At 40.2% G+C, this 26934-nt stretch overlaps 1 protein-coding gene across 7 annotated transcripts in view; it reads right to left on the bottom strand.

Moving 5' to 3' along the window:
- Positions 1–26934, bottom strand: part of FAM169A (family with sequence similarity 169 member A) — a 95977-nt gene that overhangs the window by 51268 nt on the left and 17775 nt on the right. For 2 of the 7 annotated variants that reach the window (XM_086698865.1, XM_086698872.1), the window contains exons 2-3: positions 25706–25877; positions 864–998 (exon numbers count right to left, since the gene is read on the bottom strand). In XM_086698865.1, coding sequence (XP_086554991.1) covers positions 864–998; positions 25706–25708 — 138 coding nt within the window. In that variant the 5' untranslated portion in view covers positions 25709–25877. Of the gene's footprint in view, positions 1–863; positions 999–6307; positions 6326–9423; positions 11214–20918; positions 21109–21545; positions 21679–25705; positions 25878–26934 lie in introns of those variants that run through there. The other 5 variants (XM_086698879.1, XM_086698903.1, XM_086698894.1 and 2 more) reach the window with 5 other exon arrangements.

Below are 26934 nucleotides of genomic sequence, written 5' to 3'. Positions count from 1 at the left end.
GGGAGACACAGAATCGGAAGCAGGCTCCAGGCTCTGAGCCATCAGCCCAGAGCCCAACGCGGGGCTCAAACTCATGGACCACAAGATCGTGACCTGAGCTGAAGTCGGACGCTTAACCGACTGAGCCACCCAGGCGCCCCAAAAAACTCCATTTTATAGTAAAAGACATCAGACAAGTAAATCGGTTTTTCCAGTGAGATACATGATACGCTAAGATTTGCCCACCTTCATTAATCTGACCATAATTCCCCACTTACAGATGATACTACAATTCAGATAATTATAAAATACTGGTGCTTTACAAGAAGAGACTTTAAAGAATCCCTTAAACATCACTTACTAGAAGAAAACTACAAGGCCTATAAAGGTTAGAGAATCTGCCTACCATCTAGTTCACAGTGAAATTCTAACAATTCCAAGTCTAATTATCTTTCTTTCACAATATATCATGCTTACTAATTAGAAAGCTTGATTCTAGTACTTTAGGAAAAGGAAGATCTGTGGTACAAAAATGTGCAATTTAGTGTTCTGATTTTTCTTTCTTAAAAACCTTCTAAAATCACAAATTCTCAATCTAAATTTAGTCAGCTCAAATCCCGTAACCAGTCTCAGCAAACTGTTACACAACTTACATATAATTTTAAAGGCATAATATAAATATTAAGCAATAACCTGTAGAGTGTGTTTTTTTAAAACTTGATCATACTGCTATACTAACAAATCAATATTTATTCACTTTACTCAATAGCCTTTTGATAAAAATTTCAAAAGTGAGTAGTTAACATTTGAAAAAGTAAGCAGATACGATTTCACATATAAACTCAACTGAAAAGACTGATAACAATCACCTTAGCACACCTTACCGTGATATTGAGAAGAGAAAAACGTTCAGGGTTTTCAGGGTCGCCACACCTTAGATCTGACATGTAATCTTCAGCAGAATTTTCCAATTCTTCATGACTGCAATTATCCAGCATATCCACAGGGAATGCCATCCTCTTCAACAAACAACATGGAACAAATGTTTCAGAACACGAAATGTTACCTTTCTTTACTCATAGAAAAAAAAATTTTATTGTAACACCACACTTCAAGGAAACTTCATTTTCACTACGCCAAGACAGACAACAATTTGAGCCCACTGATTGAAAATGTATATCAAACAATAAAACTTTTAAACGTTCATTTGTAGTAAAGCAAGCAATGAAATAGAAGTTAATCGGGGCACCTGGGTGGCTGAGTCGGTTGAGCGTCTGACTTAGGCTCAGGTCATGAACTTGCAGTTCATGAGTTCAAGCCCCATGTCTGGCTCTGTGCTGACAGCTCAGAGCCTGGAGCCTGTTTCGGATTCTGTGTCTCCCTCTCTCCCTGCCCCACCCCCACTCATACTCTGTCCCTCAAAAATAAATAAACATTAAAAAAAATTTAACATGGGGCGCCTGGGTGGCTCAGTCGGTTGAGCATCCAACTTTGGCTCAGGTCATGATCTCACAGTCTGTGAGTTCGAGCCCGCATCAGGCTCTGTGCTGACAGCTCAGAGCCTGGAGCCTACTTTGGTTTCTGTGTCTCCCTCTCTCTCTCTCTGCCCCTCCCCCGTTCATGCTGTCTCTCTCTCTCTGTCAAAAATAAGTAAATATTAAAAAAAAATTTTTAATACAAATAGAAATTAATGAATAATTCCTTAAAATGATAAAAATATATTTATACAGGCATAGGATATACATATTTACATATAAACATACATGCATATATCATCCTATACCTGCCAACATTTAAGCCACTGTAAAAGGACAAACACATAGGAACTTTTGGGAATAACAAAACTGTTCTACAATTGGATTATACTAATGGTACAACCCTACAAATGTATTTTAAAAATCACTGAATTGTACAGTTGCAGTAGGTAAACGTTACAGCATGTAAATTACATCTCTCATATATATAGCTATTAAAAAAAGAAACCAACACTTTAGTGGGGAAACACTAAAGCCAAGAAAAATAAGGACACTACTACTATATAAAATTATATAGGTATCTGTCAATGCAATTAGATGAGAGAAAGCAATTAAGGCATAACAATTCGGGATGGGTGTGAGGGTTGCAGCAGAAGATTATTGCTACCTCAATTTGCAAATAATTTATTTAATTGAAAAATCCCACAGAATTAATGGAAAAATTATTCCAAATAATACGAAATTATAGTCAAATAGCAAGATATAAAATTAAACATATAAATCAAGCCTTCATATTTACAATAACCACTGGTAAAAAAAAAATAATGAATGGAAAAAAATGAGTAAAAATAGAAAATAAGATCCCATTTAAACACCAAAAATTAAAATAGGCTTAAATTTAACAACAATAAACAACAGGAAACCTATTTAAGTCTAAAACATTACTATAAGAAACAAAGTGAACAAACAGGAAACACAAACCATATACTTAGAAAGGATGCTTCACCACCAAAAAGGTATTAGTCTTCCCTAAGATAATCTATTAATTTAATGGAATCCTAATGAAAATACCTTTAGGGTTTTATTGTTTCCTGAGGGAAAACAAGTTATAAAGTTAATTAGAAGGAATAAATAAGCAAGAGTAGCTAGAAAAATCCTGAAAAGGCAGAGCAATGATTGGAGAAAAGTATGAACCCTGTCAGATACTAAAACACATAGTTATCAACAATAACCAAACTACAGAGAGAGCCCAAATGTCCACTGACTGATAAAGAAGATGTGGGGTGGGTGGGCAGGTGGCACGCCCGCATAGAATGGCCTATTACTCAGCCATCAAAAAGAATGAAATCTTGCCATTTGCAATGACATAGATGGAGCTAGAACATACTATGTCAACCAAAATCGGACAGAGAAAGACAAACACCATATGATTTCACTCCTACGTGGAATTTAAGCAACAAAACAGATGAACATATGGGAAGGGAGTAAAAAAAAAAAAAAAAAGGGAAACAAACCACAAGAGATTCTTTAACAATAGAGAACAAACTGAGGGTTGACGGAGGGAGGTGGGTGGGAGATGGACTAGATGGATGATGGGTACGAAGGAGGGCACTTGTGATGAGCAGTAGGTGTTGTATGTAAGTGAGGAACCACTGAATTCTACTTCTGAAACCAATATTGCACTGTATATTAACTAACCAAAATTTAAATACAAATTTAAAAAAACAAAAAAGTTATCATAAAACTTTTTAGGGGCACCTGGCTGGCTCAGTCAGTAGAGCACACAACTCTTGATCTTGAAGTTGTAAGTTCAAGCCCCATACTGAGCACAGTCTACTTCTAAAAACTAAAATAAATAACAAAAAGGGGTGTCACCTAGCTGGCGCAGTAGATGGAGCATGTGACTCTTGATCTCAAGGTTGTAAGTTTGAGCTCCAACTTGGCTGTAGAGATTACTTAAAAATAAAATCTAGGGGCAACAGGGGGGCTCAGTCAATTAGGCGTCTTTTTTTTTTTTTAACGTTTATGTATTTGGTGGGGGGGGGGGGTGCAGAGAGAGGGACAGAGGATCCAAAGTGGGCTCTGCACTGACAGCAGACAGCCTGACATAGGGCTCGAATTCACAAACCATGAATTCATGACCTGAGCTGAAGTCGGATGCTTAACTGAGCAACTCAGGTGCCCCAGCCATCTGACTCTTGATTTCAGCACAGGTAAAGATCAGGCCTGCTGAGGATTCTCTATCTCCTTCTCTGACTCTCCCCTGCTCATGCTGTTTCTCTTTCTCTCAAAATAAATAACCAAACATGAAAAAAATAAAATCTAAAAAAAAAAAAAACAACAGAAAAAAGCACCATACTATCAAAACATTAAACAATGTGATGACAAGCATATGAATAGACAAACCAATGTAATAAGATATGGAAATATATCCTAATACCTATGGAAACTGAGTATATGATTAAGGGGAGCTATTTCAATCAGAGGGGGGCAAAGTTTTGAATGAGGTAGTAGTATTTCATTGGTCTTAGAGTACGTTTAAAACAGACAATTTTGCCCATCTTTGAACTTCCTATATCTGAAATCATACAGCAGGCTCTTTGTTGCATTAACTCTCTTCACTCAACATTACTTCTGTATGAAACATCAATATTGTTGGTTAGACCAGTTAATTTGTCCCTTTTATTACTATGTAGTGTTCCATCATACCAAATACAGTTTGTTTACCTATTCTACTACTGATGGACAGTTGAGCTACTATGAATATTTGGGTATGATTATTTTGGTAGGGATACATGCACTCATTAGTGTTAGGTCTGTATACCTACAGTGACCAATCTTACTAAAATTAAGATGAGCAGACATATGCATTCTCATGTGATATGACAAGAACACTGGACCCAAATCTAACCAAGCCATTAGACAAGCATGAAATGAAACCTTAAGTATGCAGCCATCCATATTTAGAACTCAGTTTCTTTAACAGAGAATGGAGTTTAAAAAAAAGAGTGGAAACTGATGTAAATTAAAAGAAATTTAAGAGCAGCACCTGGGTGGGTCACTTGATTAAGTGTCTGACTCTTGGGGCGCCTGGGTGGTGCAGTCGGTTAAGCATCCGACTTCAGCCAGGTCACGATCTCGTGGTCCGTGAGTTCGAGCCCCGCGTCGGGCTCTGGGCTGATGGCTCAGAGCCTGGAGCCTGTTTCCGATTCTGTGTCTCCCTCTCTCTCTGCCCCTCCCCCGTTCATGCTCTGTCTCTCTCTGTCTCAAAAATAAATAAACGTTGAAAAAAAAAAATTTTTTTAAAAAAATAAAAAAGTGTCTGACTCTTGATTTGGGCTCAGGTCATGATCTGCCCCTCATCAGGCTCCACAGTGAGCGTGGAGCCTGCTTAAGTTTCTCTCTCTCCCTTTCCCTCTGCCTTTTTCCCCCACTCATAAAAAAAATAAATACAACTCCATTCTAAATAAATAAATAAATAAATAAATAAATAAAGGAGAGAGAGAGAGAAAGAGAGATAAATGAAATAAAAAGAAAACTTAAGAGACCTGTCAGATGCATTGTGGAAAGGATGCTTATTTGTGTACTCTTTAAAATCTCCATGATAAAAAGTTAAATAAAAACTTAGAATCTACATCATATACTGAGCTACCAGTTCTTTTGTTTTTATTTTTTTTTTAATGTTTTCCTTTTTGAGAGAGAGAGCGTAAGCGGGGAGGATCAGAGAGTGAGGGAGACACAGAACCTGTAACAGGTTCCAGGCTCTGAGCTATCAGCACAGAGCCTGACGCAGGGCTCGAAGCCCCGAGTGGTGAAGTCGACGCTTAACTGACTGAGCCACCCAGGCACCCCTGGAGCTACCAGTTTTTAAAGGAAGTATAAAGTTAGTACAGATAATTTTGTTTCAAAATTTTCCTATTTTATATCTACCCAAAATAAAAACTGAAGAGCAGAACTGCTCTATTTGTCAATAACTTCTTCAGTTTTGATAAAGGAAAATTTAAAAGGGGAAAGGCAGAAGAAAATCAACTGAGAAAATAGAAGTTACTTTTCCCTGAAGTGACCTTCAGATACGTTTTATCACAACAAAAGTATTAGTAGCCAAGAACTGAATATCTAATGGAAATTTGAGATAAACACATAAAAGACAGGACACATACAGTAACAATTATATATAATTAAATATATTTTTCTGAAGTTTGAAGATATGAGGATAATGAGAACTTACTTTTTTTTTTTTTTTTACCATAATCTGAAATCTTGATCCTAAGAACTTTAAAACTTGGTGCACATATGACTGGGAACCTAATTTTATTCAAATAATTTGTTATTTTATTCAAATAATGCTGTATATTTATATATTTAATCAAACTGATTTTTAAAATCAAAACCTAGAAATAGAACACACCAATTCAGCCCATCTGTCAGTAAATGTAAAAGTCTAAATAAAGGGAGAAAGCAAGATAAATTTGTGAAACTATTGACGAAAGCAATGCCACAAGATTTCCAGCCAATTTATAAAAAGGAAAAATAAATCTAAAGATTTTAAGAGAGCCCAACCAGGAGCCTATATATAACTAAGATGGTGGAGTCTGAAAAGGATCATAAAATAAAACAGCAATACTTAAGCAAGCTTATTTGTTAGTTTGAGACTATCTTTTTATCTCTGTCAAAGTCAGTATGTAAAAGCAAACTAAGGAAATACATCATTACATTCTATAGTCCGATCTAACTATTCTAATGAAGATTAAAATTTTAGGTCAAGCTAAAAACACAAAACAAATGGTCAATAGTAGATGAAAGACACATAATTAGGACACTAGTTAAGAGAATGTGTAACTGTTTTTACATACTTGTAGACAAGATTCCAGCTTTATATCCATGTAAAGCATTAAGAGATTTTTGTTTAAGTTTATTTATTTATTTTTGAGAGAGAGAGAGATCATGACCTGAGCTGAAGGCAGACACTTAGGCAACTGAACTACCAGGCACCCTAAGAGACATTTAATGGTCCATACCACTGACTAGACAATGCTCAAGAAAGATTACTATTATACCATTTTCCTTAAACCAACTCAAAAGATTCTGTTGAAAATTAGCTACCAGAACAAGCTATGTAAGAATGAAACACATTTAAAAATTTCATTTGCTGGGGGCACCTGGCTGGCTCAGTAGGTGGAGCCTGTGACTCTGGATCTCAGGGTTTTGAGTTTGAGCCCCTTGTTGGGTGTAGGGATTACTTAAAAATAAAATCTTAAAAAAAATTTTTTTTAAGAATAAGAATAAAAATTTAACTTGCTAACAGTAATTAGAATCTGAAGAATCAAACAGGGGCATCTGGGTGGCTCAGGTGATTGAGTGTCCAACTTTGGCTCAGGTCATGATCTCATGATTCGTGGGTTTAAGCCCCACATCGGGCTCACTGCTGACAGCTCGGAGCCTGGAGCCTGCTTCAGATTCTGGGTCTCCCTCTCTCTCTGCCCCTCCCCTGCACACGCTCTGTCTCTCTCTCTCTCTCTCTCAAAAATAAACATTAAAAAAAATTTTTTTAATAAAGAGTGAAACAGAAGTTAATGTTTGAAGCCTGCTACCAAAAACTTATTTACAAGTTTAGATTTAGATTTAAAGTCAAGACAAAGAATACAAAATGGACACAGAATGAAAAGTAGTCTTGACGGGACAGCAAGTTTATAGGTGATTTTCTTTTTCATCTGTTACTATGCTATGGTTTTTAAAAGATTTTAAATGCTAATGTCGTGTTTTAAATGCAGTTTTTTGGTTTCATTATTCAAAAGACAACAATTCTATCAAATAAGCAAAGGAGGTGATCTGAATAAAGAACCCAAGATTATAGCCCGGAATAAGACAATTTTAACGTTTATTTATTTTTGAGACAGAGAGAGACAGAGCATGAACGGGGGAGGGTCAGAGAGAGGGAGACACAGAATCGGAAACAGGCTCCAGGCTCCGAGCTGTCAGCACAGAGCCCGACGCGGGGCTCAAACTCACGGACCGCGAGATCATGACCTGAGCCGAAGTCGGCCGCTCAACCAACTGAGCCACCCAGGCGCCCCCGGAATAAGACAATTTTAGGGCAATAACCAGTCTTAGAAAGGGCTTAGTTTCTCATCTAATACGGTTCAGGTAAAAGTCATGTGTCTGCCCACCCACTAGTCCACAGCACAATGAGACTGAAACATGTGCCACTCTCTGTAAGCCATTGAACTTTCCTCTCGTGTTGCCCAACCTTCAATAATTTGCATACCACCACGAACATTTCCCCCAATGTGTTAAGTGCCTACATCACTATTCAATATATTTCTCAAGTGACTTCTTTTTTTCTTTAGTTTTCTTTTTTATTAGGTAAGCTCGACACCCAATGCGGGGGCTTGAACTCTTGACCCTGAGAGCAAAAGTCACATGCTCTACCAACTGAGCCAGTTAGGCGCCCCCCAATTTGCTTCTTTAAAAATACACATACCTCTCATCCTATTTCCTCCCCTCTGCTTTTTTTTAATTTAGTAAAACATGCATATAAAATGCAGCATTTTAACCATTTCTAGATTTACAATTCTGCAGCAGTAAGCACTGCAGTAAGCATACAACACCGTTGTATAAACATCACCGCTGTTCATTTCCACAACTTTTTCATTATCCCAAGTACCCATTAAACAATAATTTCCCATTTCTTCTTTCCCCAGCTGCTAATAACCACCATTCTGTTACCTGTCTCTATAAATTTGCCTATTCTAGGCAATGCAATAACTGTCTCTTAGCATTTGGCTTATTTCACTTAGCACAATGGTTTTAAGGCTGCATGTTGCAGCATACATCAGAATCTCAAGCCACTTTTTTAAGAAGTATTTTATTCACCCGTAACTATAAAACCACCCATGTGATAGATCGGATTACACGTTTTCCTATTCAGCATTAAAATTTTTAACTACCATCATTTAAACATTCACCTCAAAACCACTTAAGAGCATCTCCTAAATCACCAGTAATACATCAGCGCATTTTAGAAAACACTGCACTATAGGTATAGGACTAAAGACAAGCACAACGTGACTAAAGTGTAAAAACAAATGTATTACCCTTCATTCTTAAACCTTTGTAGACTACAGTCTTTAAACAGAAAAACATTGCTTCTGGGCATATTATTATTATTAGCCAAAGATTATTCATACACACACACACACACACACACACACACAAACACAAAATGGAACAATCATGTGTTCCTGTAGTCCTACAAGTTAAATACTCTGAAATCTGCATAAAGAGCATTACTGGGGAGAGAAATTTTACTTACAAGTTGTGATTTCTGAGTACAGTTTAAAAACAACCACAGTTTCACAGTTTTTAGTATGAAAAGAATTAGAAAGTATTTCTCTAATTCCAAAGGTGCATATACATACATACACACACACGTACACCTCTTCTAAAATGTTTTTGTGTTGCAAATCTCTCCTTAGATCCATTACTTTTATTACTGCTTGCTTTCAGTGTTCAATTTTATTGGCTAAATAATCACCTGATAGTATTTAAATGAAGACAGAAACTATTATACATCAGTTGGTTAACAGCAGCAGGTAATATTTACTGAGAAGGGACCATATACAAGACTTTAAAGAGAAAGCCACAGCCACATTGGATATATAGTGAGATATTTCTATCAGCTTCAATCTATACATGAAGAAACAGAACGTTATACCACTAGGAGGGCTAGAAGAATAGGTACAATGAGACATGCCTCCCAATACAATTATTTTTACTCAATATTCAAAATCATATTTGTCATGGTTATAGGAAAGCTCCTTTTGAAAAATACTGCAACAATTATCTTGTTATTAAGTTTTCTATTCACCTATTACACCAGAAAGAGCAATTGGAATTGGAATTCTATGACCCTGGTTCCTGGGTCAGCTCTGCCACTAGCTAAGTCAGTGACCCTGGGCAAGTTACTTACCCTCTTCAGGCTTCTGTATTCTCATTAGTAATGTGATGCAACTGGACAGGATAATCCTAAGGACCTTTTCACCTCTAAATGTTTGTAATTATTTAGAAAAAATACTGGTTAAGACTTTAAATTACTAGCCGTATGGCGGTTCTGCTACAGTTTAGAGGCAAGAGAAAAGTGGTAAAGCTCTAGACAGAGATATAGGTTGCTATGATAAATCACTCACTTCTCCCTCTTTTTTGTTGTTAAGCTTCTGTTCTATGTTACATAACTGTAAAGCTGTCAGATCAAATTTTGTCAAGCACTTTATGCTCTGCCCATGAGATAAACCAAAAGGGCTAAATAGGTTCTACATGAATGAGAAAGCTTAGTGTTGCCTTAAGCAAACTAACTCATCAAAAAATTTACGCAGAATGGATAATGAAGTGTAAAAAGTGTCCAAATTAATTTATAAATTAAGCAAATGTTATGCTCATTAATCCTGGCTAACTTGTATAAAAACACAATACTAATACCTCTTACGTAAGAATTCTAAGATGCCCATCAGCTACTTCACATCCATCTTTTAATAATTCTACCCCTTTTCCCTAAATTATTACGTAACTATTTAAGAGAATGAATGTTCTAAGGAAGAAAATATGAAAAAGAAAAAACAAATTGCTACAATTGTGATGGTTTTCCCTATTTAAGGTTAATCACCAGATGTCAAATATACACTTTAAAAGGGGGAATGTATTTTCTAAATTCAGTTCCTAAATTCCTTCAAAATTCTTATAATAATTTTTACTTGGGGGCTTTAGGGCGAAAGGAATATAAAAAAATATGGACATTTTAGAGGTGAAAGAGTTCTTAGAAAAAAAAATAATTATCGCAACCAATCCAAGTCATGATCCTGTTTCCCCAACATTGAAAATAGGTTAGGTATCCAAGCAACATAATCTGTAATGCTCTCAACGTTTTACACAAAAAGCCTGTTCCTGAGCCTTATTATGATTCTTCTCTCGATTCTTCCCTTTTTTCTAACATCCTTTTCTTCCCTAACTCACCTAGCCGCTGTACATTAGCTCAACAATCTCTCTCTTTTTATTCTTCTCTCCATCCTGCCCTACACAAGGCTCTAAATCCTACATTAATCCTTCTCCAGTGTTAGAGCTAAGGTTCTGAACATGACAAAAATGAAACCAGTGAGCAAAGTGCTCCAGCTATCAAATCTCAGATAGGCTCAACACTGTGCACAAATCCATTTCTGTCCTCTGAGAAAGGAAAAAGATTTGATTACCTATAGGTGAGGACTGTCCGCAAGTTTATGGTTAATGGGGCACAAAGTTAAAAAGCATTCATACCTGTTGCTTGTTTTTATTTTCAGTAGGAAGCAAAATCATTTTCTGATATAATCGTCACTGAGCCAACAACAGACTGTGTGCCTATTCTATTCAAAACACTTCCCATGTATTCCCAGAAATAGTTATCACAAACCGATGAAGTGAGGAATTTAATTACCTTCACTTGCCAGATGAGGAAACTAAGCTGAGTAGCCTGTTCAAGGGCACACCCTAGTTAAGTGGCAGAACTAGTATTTTAATCCAGGCAGTCTAGCTCTGAGGCCTGTGCTTTTTATCACAACGCTGTGTCTAAAAGTAGAGCCTTTTAGGAGTCCTATTGTAGTTAAAGATTGATTGCATATATCAGGAGAAATATTACTAGTTTTCTTTCTAAGAATTAGTTCTCTCTTCATATCTAGGAAGACTGTCCTAGATCTAAGAAATCATTTAAACATGAAAATGTAATCTCTCTTGGGTGCATCTAAGTGACAAGATTTGGTGTACGTGCCTGCATCCAAACTACAAAGGAGAGAGAACGTGACTGGAGTGGGGGCGGGGGGGGGGGGGGTGTGCATATTCTATCCTGGGGAGGCAAAACAGGACTCTTGGGCTGAAATAAGATTCATAAGCAAAAATGAGTCAGAACACAAAATACTAAATTTTACCACACCCAAGAATGGATACTCAATTCTTAACTATCAGTACATTTTGAGCAAGATATAGAGAGAGCTGGGGCACCTGGGTGTCTCAGTCGGTTTAGCATCCCACTCTTGGTTTTGGCTCAGGTCTGATCTCATGTTAGTAGTTCGAGCCCATCGGGCTCTGTGCTGACAGTGCAGAAGCCTGCTTGAGATTCTCTCTCTCCCTCTCTCTCTCTCTCTCTGCCCCTCCCCTGCTTGCTAGCTCCCTCTCTCTCTTAAGATAAATACTTAAAAAAAGTAAAACTACTTATACTGCTCAGATACATATGCAAAGAAATAGAAATCACCTGTAACTGAAGCTTCCACTTGAATGACTACATGTTTACTGCAAAAAGAGTAGATTTGCCTCTAGAAGATGCCAGCAGCTACCCCAGTACCTCAAACCTGGATTCTGTTTCTATCTCACAGAAGCAATTTACAAAACTCTGGGAAGGGCGCCTGGGTGGCTCAGTCGGTTGAGCGTCCGACTTCAGCTCAGGTCATGATCTTACAGCTAGTGAGTTCGAGCCCCATGTCAGGCGCTGTGCTGACAGCTCAGAACCTGGAGCCTGCTTCAGATTCTGTGTCTCCCTCTCAAAAATAAATAAGTAAATATATAAATAAACAAGTAAAAAGCTCAGGGGGAAAAAGCACAATAAGAAGGATTTAAATAAATGCACCATAAAATTTTGCTTTCATTTCAACATGAGACAAACTAAAATCCTTTGACCTAGCTTCTTTACCACGTAACAGATCTAATTTTATAACGTCTCATTAAAGTTAGCAGGAGTTTGGCACAGTAAAACTCAAGGACACGAGCAAGTGTTAAAAACAGGAGTCTCAACAAAATGCACAATGTTGTAGGTATCTTTGACATAAAGTATCACAGAAGCTTATCTCATTTAAAACCATAAAGAAGACTGATGTTTTCACTTCAAAGAAAATACACCTAGCCCAAAGAAAAGGCAACAGCCAAACCAAACCTGGTGTTTAATACTGGCATACAATTTAGGAAATATGCTGCCAAGTCACAATCACCACCCCAGCCCCTAATACTTTCACTACACAACTAAGAAACGTAACCAACGGTTGCCACTATGGGCAGAGGAGCATACCAACTTGGAAAAACAGCGGATTCGGGACCACAGGCTACCCACGCCTCTTTCCCTCCAGGCCTCTCCAACTCTGCACTTCCACCCGTGGCTCCATGCACCTGTTCTCCCACGCCTCCTGCAACCTCAGGTGGGTTTGCTTACCCAGATGAAGTAAATTGTTTTCTTGCCTCTCGTGGGCAGCACACCCAGGAGAAAAAGAGGTAAGTGATAGTAGGAGCCTTCCTGTGTAACTTCGATCCATGTTTACTAAATAAATGAATAAATGAACGACTGAACAAAAGTTTGTGTAAACAAATCACACAGCAGTACCAGGAGGAAGCAACGCTACGGCTGAGACATGTACGGCTCTGAGGCGAGATGAAAAGCTATCCATGGACCTTCAACAGATAGAGGGGAAAACCCTCTAAAAAGACGGAGCATACTACATGGAAGCCAGAAAGCATGTTGAAAATGGCGCGTTGGATTCACCAAGAGAATTGAGGTATATTAACCTTTATTTATTTTTGAGAGAGAGAGAGAAATTGAGGTATATTAGAAGTAGTGGTAGAAACACAAGGAAAATAAACCCCGTACAGAACATAAAAGGCTAAGAACACCACACTAAAGAGTCTGAACTTTATTTGGGATGCAGGAGGCAATTTAAGGATCTTGAGCAGGAAAAAGACATTTAAGTCAGACAGTTGTTCCCACAGCTTTAGGCTGTGAGATAGGTAGGATAGATTAATAGAACTAAAGGAGACAAGTAGAGAAACTCCGACAAGTACCTCACGCATACTTCTTTTAGTATACTTACCACAGGTTAATGTGATTTTTCTTCATCTGTACTACCAACCTCAGAACCCCAGGGAAGCAAAATCCACCTTTCGACACATGAAAAGTGGGATGGGTAAAATTATCTACTGCCTCTTCTGACCAATAACTTGTGTCTATACCTGATTACTTGGAGAAAAAAGACAGGAAAAAATGTCTTAATTTACAAAAGGGTAGTATCATCAAAAATTCATTTATAATTATTTTTTAAAAGTGAAATGTGCGGGGTGCCTGGGTGGCTCAGTCGGTTAAGCATCCGACTTCGGCTCAGGTCATGATCTCACAGTCTGTGAGTTCGAGCCCCGCGTCGGGCTCTGTGCTGACCGCTCAGAGCCTAGAGCCTGCTTCGGATTCTGTGTCTTCCTCTCTCTCTGGCCCTCCCCTGCTCATGCTCTGTCTCTCTCTGTCTCAAAAATAAATAAACGTTTAAAATAAATAAATAAAAATTAAAAAAATTTAAAAATTAAAAAAAAAGTGAAATGTGCTTCCTGATGATGACAGAACTACCATTTATTGTTTGTTTGCCTTTCACCAGGCGTGAGCTTAACACTCTACACATCTTCTCTCACTCATTCCTCCAAAAGACCCTCTAAGGCAGATATTCTTAAGTCTCTCAATTAGGAGCCTCAGGTGTGGGGAAGTTAAGTAAGTTGCCCAAAATCATACAGCTATTAAGTGGCAGTCAGACTCTAAACCTACGCAATCGGTCTCCAAGGGATTTAACCTGGGGGCCAGGTTCCCAGGTCGAGACAGAAGGCCAGTATGACCCAGGATGTATCTGATCGCACAAATATCACAGAGTACATCAAACATATTGTTTAGTCCCTCCGTAGGAGGAAGATTTTTTAAATCTTGCAATATTCTCTCTTCAGATGTTAGATGCACTGTCTCCAGCATTTTTAAATGGTTACTACACAATACGAAGCCAACCTTTTTTTGTTTTGTTTTGTTTAATAAACACATATAAAGAGAGTCTCTGCTTTATTCATAATCAGAAAAACACAAATTGGGATCACAATTAAATACCATTTTGTGGGGCGCCTGGGTGGCTTAGTCGGTTGAGCGTCCGACTTCGGCTCAAGTCATGATCTCACAGTCTGTGAGTTCGAGCCCCGCGTCGGGCTCTGTGCTGACCGCTCAGAGCCTGGAGCCTGTTTCGGATTCTGTGACTCCCTCTCTCTCTGCCCCTCCCCCACTTGCATTCTGTCTCTCTCTGTCTCAAAAATAAATAAACACTTAAAAAATTAAAAAAAAAAAATACCATTTTGTACCATTTTAGATTCTCTGTCTCCCTTTCTCTCTGCCCCTTCCCTGCTCATGCTCTCTCTCTCTCTTTGAAAAATAAACACTAAAAAAGTGGTACCATTTTGCACCCACTAAATGAGCAAAAATTAAGAAATCTATTCGTATTTTTTTAAGATATCTATTCATATTAAGTGTTGGGACAGGTAGTGAATCAACAGGACCACTTAAGATTCACTGGTAAGAGTGTAAACGGGTTCAAATACTTGAGAAATAATATGGTATCATGTGTTATGTTGCACAAGTATACAACCAGCCTAGAGACAGCAAAGTGTTCCCGGAAGCATGCATGAAAATGTTCTGAGCAACTCTCTTTGCAATAGTAAAAGAGAATAATCTGAGAAAAATCTTGAGAATAATCTGTTAGGATAGTGGATAAGTCATGTAGTCAGTGCAGCCACATCTCACAATGGGCACAGAAAGTTAATGGTGAGTGAAAAAAAATTCAGGCCTCAGAGAACATAAATCCTATGAAATATCTTTTACAAATTCAAAAATAAGAAAGCCAACTGTTTGACAAGTTAAAAACTAAATGGGAAACACAAAAACTGACAAAGTAAAATGCCTACTAAACATTTATTTAATTACTATACAATAGAGCTAAAGAAAAAATGAAATTCACTAAGTGGCATTATAGTTCTTAAGTTATTCGTTGCTGATGGCCAGAGACAAGTAAGACCTTGAAATTTAGATGACAGTAGACTCAAAATGAACCATGAGCAAGTTTTTCTTAAGTTAAAGCCAAAAAACCTTAGAATGGTGCTTCTTTATTAAGGTTATGACTATCCAGATCCACAGACGGAAAAGTATCCCTGCACTTTTCATGGGTCAGACAGCATCCACTGTTTTTGATTCCACTCAGATGATCACATTTTAAGAAAAATCACACTGAAAAACTGGAATGCCTGCAATGGAAAGCCACCAGGATGGCAAAGGATCCAGACACCATGGTACAATGGATGAGGAACAGGAATGAGGAGAAATTAGTGAAGGGAAGTCTTGGGGAAGGGAGGCCAAGAATGCTGCCCTTCAAATATCTGAAGAGTCAATACCCAGATGAAAAGGTAAGAGTTATTTGCCTGTATCTAAAGGGTAAAAAGAATGGGCCATGCTAACAATAAACGCTAGCCACAAGTGAATTATACCATATGAAAACACAGCCAACTAGCTCATCAAAGACTACTGTTAGTTATAGCTGGCACGTTCCAACACAGGACAAGGGAAACTTTTCTCGGCCCTTCTGCAGCTACAGGTACAAGAACATCCCTGTCTCCATCCAAGCCAGTGTCAAAGTTCTGGAAAGGAGGGCCAAGAGCCCACAGACTTCAGCTGAGTGGTCATTTGTACATGAAACTGTAAAACCATATAAATCATTTTATAAAACTATGCTTTTTTTTTGGCCATTCTGAGAAGATACTCAGATATAAAAAGTTTGTATTCTCCAAACAAAATTTATTCAGAATCACATCAATTTCTTTTTTACGGTTTACAAAATATTATCGATAAATCTCAGTCTTAAAATTAATTTCAAGTACTTTTATTTTTTTAATTTTTTTTAGTGTTTACTTTTCAAAGAGAGAGAGAGAGAGAGCATGAGCAGGGAAGGGGCAGAGAGAAAAGGGAGACAGAGAATCTAAAGCAGGATCCAGGCTCCAAGCTGTCAGCACAGAGTCCAATGCAGGGCTCGAACTCAGGAACTGCAAAATCATGACCTGAGCCAAAGTCAGACACTACCTACAGAGCCACCCAGGCACCCCTCAAGTAGTTTTAGATATGCATTATATTCTAAGGCCAAATGTCAAGACTTCAAACATGTGCTTGCTTTTTGGTAAATTTAGCTATATTTTCCATCATGAGCATAAATAATTAATAGAAAACAGGGCCACATTTAAAATTAGAAGACAGGTTTTGGGATGCCTGGATGGCTCAATCTGAAGAGCATTCAACTCTTCATCTCAGAATCATGAGTCTGAGCCCCATGTTGGGTGTAGAGATAACTGAAAAAAAAAATAAACTTGAAAAAAAAAAAGATACGTTCTTCATCTGGAATCCACAAAAACTACAAAAGGTTTAAAAGGCTTATACTTTATCCCATGCAGTACAAAATCTCCGACTGACAAGTGGTAGATCACAATTTTGAAAATGACGATTGTTGCCTTGAAACATACCTTAACAAAGTGTTGTACTGAACACAGGGTAAAAAAAGATAATAAAAGAGAGAAAGATGAGAAACACTGAAATTGGTACTAAAAATTATCCTAATTTCATTGATAATATTAATAGCTCACCTTTAGATACATTATCACATTTAATTCTACCAACAACATTTTAAGACAGGGTCTCTTATAACTACCTTTTAGAAGAGGAAACTGAGGCCCATGTATCTTAAAAGGCAGCTAGAAACAGCAAATCCAGCTTTCAAACCTATTTGGCTTGAATTGCAGATTATTATACTGCCTCTGGATAATAACTACTGGTAAGTGAAGAATCAGAGTTAGGTCCTCAGGTATTATCAAACTTGAAAGCACTACTATGTACTGATATATGTGTAAAATATTTTAAACTATAAAATTAATAATACGGGGGGGTCCTATTTTTTCAATTAAACTTTTTTTTAATTTTTTCTTTTTACATTTATGTATTTTTGAGAGACAGAGTGAGACAAAGCATGAGCGGAGGAGGGGCAGAGAGAGAAGCAGACACAGAATCCGAAGCAGGCTCCAGGCTCTGAGCAAGCGTTCAGCACCGAGCCCGACGCGGGGCCCAAACCCATGAAACATGAGATCATGACCCGAGCTGAAGTCGGACAATTAATCGACGGAGCCACCCAGGCACCCCTATTAAACAGTTTTTTTTAAGTTTATTTATTTATTTATTTGAGGGTGAGAAAGAGAGTGTGAGCAGGGGAGGGGCAGAGAGAGAGGGGGAAAGAATCCCAGGCAGGCTCCTTGCTGTCGGCCCACACCCAACACCAGGTTCAATCCCACCAACCATGAGATCATGACCTGAGCTGAAATCAAAAGTCCTACGTGCAACCAACTGAGCCACCCAGCCCACCCTGCTATTACTCCTCTTAAGGCCTCCAATAACCTCTCAACTCCCAAATTCAGTGAATTAGTTTCATTCTCACCTGACCTTGATTCAGACCAAACCCAACTGACCATTCTACTGCTTATTAGTCCACTCCCCACCATCCCTGTCCATGGACAACACTCCAAACAATTCCATTTCTTAGTATTCTTCCCTCCTCAGTTTCTTTCGGCAACTGAACCCTCTCCACTGTACAACCCGTAAGTGCAGGGGGTTTCCCCACACACATACATGCAATCTGGCACTTCTTTTATTATTTTTTGGCACTTCTTTTTTAAAAATGTAATTTACTGGGGACGCCTCGGTGGCTCAGTCGGTTCAGCATCCAACTTCAGCTCAGGTCACGATCTTGCGTTCGTGGGTTCAAGCCCTGAGTCGGGCTCTGTGCTGACAGCTCAGAACCTGGAGCCCGCTTTGGATTCTGTGTCCCCCTCTCTCTATGCCCCTCCCCTGCTCATGCTCTGTCTCTCTCTCTCTCTCTAAAAAATAAATAAGCATTAAAAAAATTTTTAAGATAAAAATAATAAAAAATAAAGATTAAAAATGTAATTTATTAAATTGACTTGTTCCCGATTCATAGTTGCAAAACTCTGTGTGCAGTTAGATTTTAAGGAAATCTTTAACATTTTAATACACAATACTTCACTATAAACTCCATGAAGGTGAGGTCTACTTGTTTTCGTGTCCCTTTTTTTTTTTTTTTTAATTTTTTTCATGTTTATTTGAGAGAGTGAGAGGCAAAGCACGAGCGGGGAGGGGCAGAAAGAGAAGGAGACACAGAATATGAAGCAGGCTCCAGGCTCTGAGTTGTCAGCACAGAGCCCGACACTGGGCTCAAACACTTAACCAACCCAGCCACCCAGGCACCCCTTGTGCCCCTTAAGGTACAACAGACACTCTGTGTTTTTTGTTGAGTAAATGAAAACACCCTTTGGTGTAGCCTAAAATTAACACCTCACTGGAGCAGGTAGTAGCTAAAAATGATACATATTTTTAAAAACATGTGATGAGTCACAAACTTTCTGGACAAAGAATAGGTGGGACTAAATGAGTAGTTCCCTCCTACAAAGCAGATAAGATCTCATACCAGCCCTGAAACCGAATGAGTCTAATTATTTAGGTTATCTTTAGTAAATTATCAGCTTTTCCCTGATTATTTTTAAACCAGGACACCTTTTTCTTAATAAATTCAACCTCCAGTAATTTTGTTGTTGTTGTAAAGAATTGTGAAATGCCCTACTACCAGTGAAGCATGCCAAATTTAGAACTTTAATTTCAGGGTTAAATATACAACGGATCAGAAGCTAATGACGTGTGAAGAGAAAATCATCTCAAACACAATAACCATGCAATTCCTTTTTCATTTCAGATTCACAACATCTTAGAAATGGGAAGAACCATGATGTTTTGTTTCACTTCCTAGTCAACTTACAATCCTTTCTACAGAACCCTTGACAAATATTTTTGCCTGAATACTCTGCCTGAATACTCAATCTTCTTAAATTCTAATTACCTTTAAAAAGAAAATCTCTGCATTTTTAGGCACATTACTGAACATAACACACATAAGGGTTTGAAAAGGTTAGATAAAAGCTAATGGAGAAAAATATCGAAAGGCCTTTTTCCTTTTCAATTTCTCAAATATTGGTAACATGATGCTCAAAATCTCCAACTACGTTAATTCAAACTGGAGTTAATAAGGCCAGTAGCACCAATTCAGTGAACCTCTGTAACCTGTGCATTTACAGAATTAATTTAAAGGTTCAGGAACTGTGTCTGGCTCAGAGCTGAACGTGCTGGGAGGAACAATCTCGTTCCCCACGGACCTAAGACACATCCAATCAGGGCACCTGGAACCCCTAGAAAACAATCGGTGCTTCCTTAAGTTTCCTAAAAAAACAAGACTCATCTCTCCATGTCCGAGGTCCCTGTCACCTCCATAATTCTCCTCCTGGAACACGTCATTTATGAGAGGCATGACATTTCTGCTAGGAAAGGCCCATGATATGGAATTACTTGTTTATAAAGAATTAATGGAAGTCTTCAACTATTCAAAAAAAGTTGAGAGTAATTTCATAAGGAGGGTGGCAATGACATTTTACTCTCAAGAGCATCTAATTATAAAACACTTTGTTTTCTCCAATTCAAGAGTTAAGTCCTTTGACATATACTATACCTTTATTAGGAAATGATACCGTTTGTAATGAGTCTAATACTATTTTGGACGAATCTCAGGTGAGACTAATTTGAAACTTTTCAGAACCTTAAATCCACAGGTAAAGCACCTCTGGATACCATAATCACTCGTGCAGCAGGCTAGTATCACCAGTCATAACCTATTTCTAAATTCCCTAAGCCAATCCTCATCATAAATTCAAAAAGAGGAGGCTACTATGACACCTACAAGCTTTCCTTCAAAGACTCTTTATCTTTGTACTGTAAGTCTTACCACACATAGATGTTTCCCAGGTTCTTCTCACTATTTCATTCCCTGTCCAAAGCCCCACCACCCTCAACAGGAAGACTCGGTCTGGTCCGCAGACCAGAAAAATCTTTTCTCCTGTAGGAGAAAAACAAGCTATAGTTTGCAAAGATATCCGGTACACCTTACATGCTATCAATCTGCCAATGCAAGCATATAATAATACATGGTACAGATCTATTTTGGTGATTTCCCTCCGAGGCCCAAACGTGTGTATTATGCAACAGCCACCATGCCAGGTATTTTAATCCCTGTCTGTGATGCACTGATAAAATACAAACGGCCCAAGTATAATCCACTAGGTACTCAAGCACATTTGCCAGAAGATAAATCAAAACAAAAATTACCAAATTCTGAGGAATCTTGAAAATGACAAAGTGCCTAACAGTTCTGAATACAATTACAACTTTTCCTTCCCGTAGTCTCTGAGTAACCTGCTCGCTCAGCCCCAACCCCCTCAAAAATCCTCACACTTCAGCATTTTAATTGATGCTTCCAAAGGATCTCTCCAAGGGGGAAGGGGGCCTGCATCAGGTGGTTATTTTAGAATCTACTCTAATAATCTACAATAACCTAAGATACCCACACCAGTTTCCAGAATCGAGTCAGAGGTTTCATCATTTCTCCCAAAGGACAATAATAGGAGTAAATGCAATCCAGATCCCCGAGGCATAAACAACCCAGGGCTCGATGCTTCACCCACCGATCTCCTGGGGCACAGGCCTCGAAAAACTGCACAATGGGCGGCTAAGAATTAGAACAAAATTGCGATGCCCTTCATTCTCGAAGAGAATCTATACAGTATCTGTTCCAGAGGTTCAATGCAAGGGAGGTGGGCAGAGCATCTCCGGAGGCCACCTGCGTGGCTGAACCCGAGCCTAAACGCCTCGGCGCGCCGCCTCACCAGGTCCGCTTTCCACCGAGCCAGGGCAACGGGCGAGCGCGGCCAGGCTCCAGGTGGGGCGCAGTGGGAGGGGAGGGGGCTCGGCACGCAGCAGCCGGGGAGCCGAAGCCGATCCCAGGCCAGCCAAGGAAGAAGGCGGCATTCCCTCACACAAAATGGTGGCGCTGACGCGGAGGCCCGCGCACCTGGGGACGCGCCACACGCCCCTCGGGGGACGCGGCCGGCCGCCGGCAGCTGGACGCGCGCCCGGGGCCCGGGAGGCCGGCGTGGGCCTGCGCCGCGGCCGAGTCCACAAGGCGGTCCGCAGCCGGCGGCCCGCGTCGCCGCCCGCTGGGGCGCGGGGCCGGAGCCGGCGGGGCGCGGGGTCGGACGCGGCAGCCTCGGCCTCAGCCCGCGGCCCCCGCCCGGGACGGAGAGCGCACTCACCTCGGACGCGCCTCCGGAGCCACCGGAGCCCGGGAAAGGAGGCGGAGCCGCGGGAATGAATGGAGCCGGCGGCTCGCTGGCGACCCCCGGCCGGTCCCGGGCCGCGTCGCTCGCGGCTGCCAGGGCGGGTACGGCCGCCTCCCCCTCGCCCCGGACGCCCGGCTCCTAGTCGGCGGGTCGGCCGCAGCCCACCGTGCCCTCCGCCGGCGTGACGCACTGGCGCCGCAGCGCCTCCAGCCTTTGCTGCCGCGCAGCGCCCGCGCCCACCGCGAATCCCCCCGCCCGCGCCGCGCGGCCCCTCCTCGGCGCCGGGGACGCCGCCCTGCCTCCCTCCGGACCCGGCCTTCAGACGGCCTCCGGGCAGGTGCCGGCCGGGCCAGCCGGGGGGCGCCGCGCGGCCCCCGCCTCGCCCCTGGCGCCCGCTCGGCCCGCCTGGGCCGCCGTCACAAGGCAGGGCGCGACGCCCCAGCTCAGGGCTGTGGCCCGGTATTAAAGAGTGACCTTGGCTTAGATATAAAAATAGGTGCGGGTAAGCTGCGGGGACTACGACGCTGAATTTGCGTATTCCTTTAATGTCAACATTCGCAGAATCCCGTTTGCACACGCCAGCGGAGATCTCCTCCAGTCTGGCAATGGCGCGGGCCCTACCAGAATGTATACTGGGTGAACCAAGACATCCCGGCCTCTGGACTCGGATGCAGGGAGCGCGGGCGAGGACCGTGGGCCTGCGCCCCGCCACCTCCTTCCTAAACCCACTGCTACCTAGGAGGATGCAAGGGAAAAGGAAGTTGAGCTCTCCAGGCACAGTCTGGACGAGTCCAAGAGCCATGACTTCCATCTTAAGATAATAAGGAATCACTAAATTTCCTGCGTTGACCTTTTCTCTTTCAGAATGTAGGACAAGCAAACTAGCCCAGACCCAGAAGGATGGCGGCCCCACCCTCCTTTCTTCCTCTTCCCGCTCCTAACTCACTTCAGGGCCCTTTTGCTAATTACACTCCCACGAAAGAAAGATATGCTCTCAAGTATTTAAAGCGTGGTAGATTTCTTAAAAGTAATGCATGCCATAGTTTAAATATGTTTAAGAAATGTATTGAGGATCAGTATTCTATGTAATTTTAAGACCTCTTTTTATACACAAACTCTGGAAAATAAACTTAAACATCCAAGATCTGTGGCATTGTTTTCAGCTCATCCAGTAAATTTCAAATTGTTTTTCACTCCTCAAAAATACTTAGCAATCACAATACCAGTCTTTCACAAATTTAATAGTGATCAACAAGGTCAATAAATACTTCAGAGAAGACTTGTTGATAGAGACATACTGGATTCAGATTTTTTTTTAATTGGATAGGCTTTTCTGCCTCGAGTTGCTCTTAAAAAATAAGGTCACATCTACTATGTTTAATTTGTAACATTTAGCAGAAATCTTAAATGTTACATGCCAAATATTTACCATTTTTAGTGGACCTTAACAAACTAGACCTAATTGAGCAGGAATTTTGAATAGTTTGGTTTTTATGCGTAGCAAATGTTAAATGAATGGAGTTATAAAACCTTTGAATTTCTATTTTTAGAGCTGTACGGAAGTAGGAGTCTCCAGGGTAATCCCAAACAATTGCCACTTTGAGAAGATATTCTTCTTTTTGCTACCAGAGGCTACAGTTGTTGAAGCTGTAAGCCCCAGTACAAAGCTAGGCAGGACAACTTGTTCCGAATGTTTGAATCATGGGCGTATTGAGTTTTAGCTATAAGTTTTGTGGGTGAGTACTTGTGCTTGAGAGGCTTGTCTCCCAAATGTCTGGCCACTCTGGTGGGCATCAGAACTATACCCACCCAGCCCTATAAAAGAGTCCAGTGACCCCATCCAGACAGCTAAACCCAGCTGTCTTCCTATGGCAAGGATCCTACCTTCAGAGAACCACTGAAGAAGTTCTGTCTCCTACTTATGTGAGGAGTGTTCTGTGAGGACACTCTGACTTCATTCTCTTTTCTCTACTTGCAACATTATGTGGCCTTGGGTGTTTAAGAAAAAAAAATCATTTACTTACTTCTTTGGCCACGATTCATTAAATCTTGCTTGTCTGTTACCCCATAGTCTTGGGGATCCATGAGCAATTAGTGGGCAAAGAACTAAAAAGTGAGCCTTTATCAGATTAATACATGCTGTGAATGACTACCAAAACATTTTGAAATGTATTTGAGGCTTTGGTCTAAAAAGTTTTGTAAAGGGGCCCCTGGGTGGCTCAGTCAGTTGAGCGTCTGTCTGACTTGGGCTCAGGTCATGATTTCATGGTTCCTGGGTGCAAGCCCCACATTGGGCTCTGTGCTGTCAGCACAGAGCCTGCTTTGGATCCTCTGTTCCCCTCTCTCTGTCCATCCCCCACTTGCAGTCTCCCCAAAGTAAGTAAATATTTAGAAATAAGAAATACATACATACATACATACATACATACATACATACATAAATAGTTTTGTAGAGAATAAAAGGACTATTGCTTTGGGTTTTGTTGTTGCATATGCTTGCTCTGATTATTATTTTGTTAAGTTACAAGCAGAAGGAAACATGCTAAGAGTTTCCATTGCATTTTTAGTACATGTTCAAAGGGGAATGGAACCTTTTTTTTTTTTTAAGTAATCTCTACACCCAATGTGGGGCTTGAACTCATGACACAGAGATCAAGAGTCACAGCCTCTTCTGACTCAGCCAGCCAGGCGACCCAAGGGTGGAACTATATTAAGAGAAGATTGCCACAACTGGATTTTGGAGGTTGCTTACAAGAGAAGAGTCCTAGCACTGGAAAAGAGGAGTTCCTAATGGCTAAAATAATGGCTAATGTTTTTGACTGCTAACAAATGCCCAGGTACTCATTCTACTAACTTCTTTGTGGAAATTAACTCATTTATTTCTCACACTCATCCTTTGAAGTACATACTAATATTGTCCCCATTTAACGTACAAAAGACTGAGGCGCACACGGAGAAGCTAAGTAATTAGCCCGTGGTCACACAGCTAATAATTCTGGCACTATGGCTCAGTAGTACACTTCCTTAACCAGTATTCTTTACCACCTTTTGTGTGCACAAAATCCTATGCCATATGATTGGATTTTGCTTTTGAAGCCCTAACACATACCAAATTCTCATTGCCTTCATGTTTAAATTATTTCTTAGATCTAGTGGTATTTTCCTGGACATGAAGAGAAAATTAAACCCTTAGTTAGAAAACTTGTAAGACTTCCTCATATGTGTTAAACAAAACTGTATCCTCTGTTAGTTTTTGAAAGGCAAAAATATTTTTTAAAAACCGTTCTGGGGGCGCCTGGGTGACTCAGTCGGTTAAGCGTCCGACTTCGGCTCAGGTCATGATCTCGCGGTCCGTGGGTTCGAGCCCCGCGTCCGGCTCTGTGCTGACATCTCAGAGCCTGGAGCCTGTTTCAGATTCTGTGTCTCCGTCTTTCTCTGACCTTCCCCTGTTCATGCTCTCTCTCTCTCTGTCTCAAAAATAAATAAATGTTAAAAAAAAATAAAAAAAAAAAAACTGTTCTGCATCTTTCAAGGGTAATTGCTCTCCAAGTTTGTTTTTTTTTATTTTTATTTTTTTACATTTTTATTTTATTTTTGACAGAGTAAGACAAAGCGTGAGCAGGGGAGGGGCAGAGAGAGAAGGAGACACAGAATCTGAAGCAGGCTCCAGGCTCTGAGCAAGCGGTCAGCATAGAGCCTGATGCGGGGCTTGAACCCACGAACTGTGAGATCAAGACCTGAGCCGAAGTCGGACGCCCAACCGACTGAGCCACCCAGGCGCCCCCCAAGTTTTTATTTTTTTTAGGTTCCAGAGAGTAATTATAAGTTTTATTTATATTTATATTTACTTAGTCTATGGAAGAAATATGATTCCCCAGAAGAGATTTACTACCATCACTGACCCTCCATTAGACTAAAATGTATAGAACCAGGATCTAATATATAGAGTATATATGTTTTAAATTCCTAAAATCACAGTAGGAAAGTTTTAATGAATGAAGCAGCCCAGGGACTTGCAGATCTAAAATGTTAGCCAATGGATTAACTAGTTGGCTGATAATGTCAGCCATGGCAAAGGCGAAATGAGGAAGCAATCCTTCCTCCTTGGACTAGAAGAAAATAGGACTCCATACCATAGAATGCTTTGTTTCTTTCTCTGGTTTATGAAATATGTCACAGGAATGCTTTCAGGATTAAATGCAGCACTTTGATCGGGTTTTCTTTGTCAGGCACTACTACTGTCTGCAGATGTCAAATTCCTGAGTCATACTATGCGCAGGGTTGAGGGAGGCAGGTGGAAAGAACCTGAAGAACAAGAGAAATGACAGGTTTGAGAAGTCCAGTTACACTTGTTTTTTCTAGTTTGCTTTGGTCTAATGTGAAACAGAAGTTTAATCACGGAGTATTTGGTAAGTTCAATTTGGGTTTAAGGGAAATAACATGTGGTATTTTTCATACATATTTACATGGATGGCCGGTACTGCCAATTTGCCTAGTAAATATCCATTCCCTCCGCTTTTCTCTCACAGCCCCTATGTTGTTCAGGGTGGAAATGTGTCCAACTAAAACTATTTTCCTCCCCAGATTCCTCTTGCAACTGGGATAGTTATACAGTTACTGTGGCCAATGGAATGTAAACAAAAGATTGTTCAGTATAGCTTTCAAGAAAGCTTTATTTTTCTGATAAAAAAAAAAAAAGATTCAGATATCCCTTCGCCTTTTGCCATTTGTGCTTTTTTCTTCTTCCTGCTTGGGAGGAAGACTTATGTCTGGGATCAGAGCAGCCATCTTGAAGCCATGAGCTGACCAAGGGAATGAAATCCACATGTAACTATACCCCAGCCAAGAGATAGGAACCTGGGACAATGATGACATTCTGGAGCTGCCACACCAATTCCACACCACCTACCTCCAGTCTTCTGTTACTTGCCAACAGATGCAACCCTAACCAAAAGCCAAAGTTAAACCTAAACCAAAGTCCTTGATATAGCTGGAAAAAAAAAATAAAGGAACATTCTTCTATAGTATATATGCTATACTATAGAGATATTATTCTTTGATTTTGCTGCTCTATTAAGTAACTGCATTCTGGAGAAATCAGTGACTTACCTCCCCGAGTACTTGGTGAAAAAAAAACCACCTCAGTTTTGACTATGAAAAGAAGATCATATTTAACCAGGTAGTACATTTTATTTTTAACACATTTCACACATGACCTCAGTAAGTCTCTAATATCACTATGAGAAAGGATGACAAATGGCTGTCTAGAAATGATAAGAGTCATCTAGAAACAAGTTACTGGCCAAAGTGATCACCGTGCCGTAGACATAAAGAATATACAGAAAAGCATAATTATGTTTTC

The sequence above is a fragment of the Puma concolor genome, chromosome A1, assembly GCF_028749965.1.
Source record: "Puma concolor isolate L17-30 chromosome A1, mPumCon1.1.hap2, whole genome shotgun sequence".
Taxonomy (NCBI): domain Eukaryota; kingdom Metazoa; phylum Chordata; class Mammalia; order Carnivora; family Felidae; genus Puma; species Puma concolor.
This window is presented reverse-complemented; position numbering and strand designations above follow the sequence as displayed.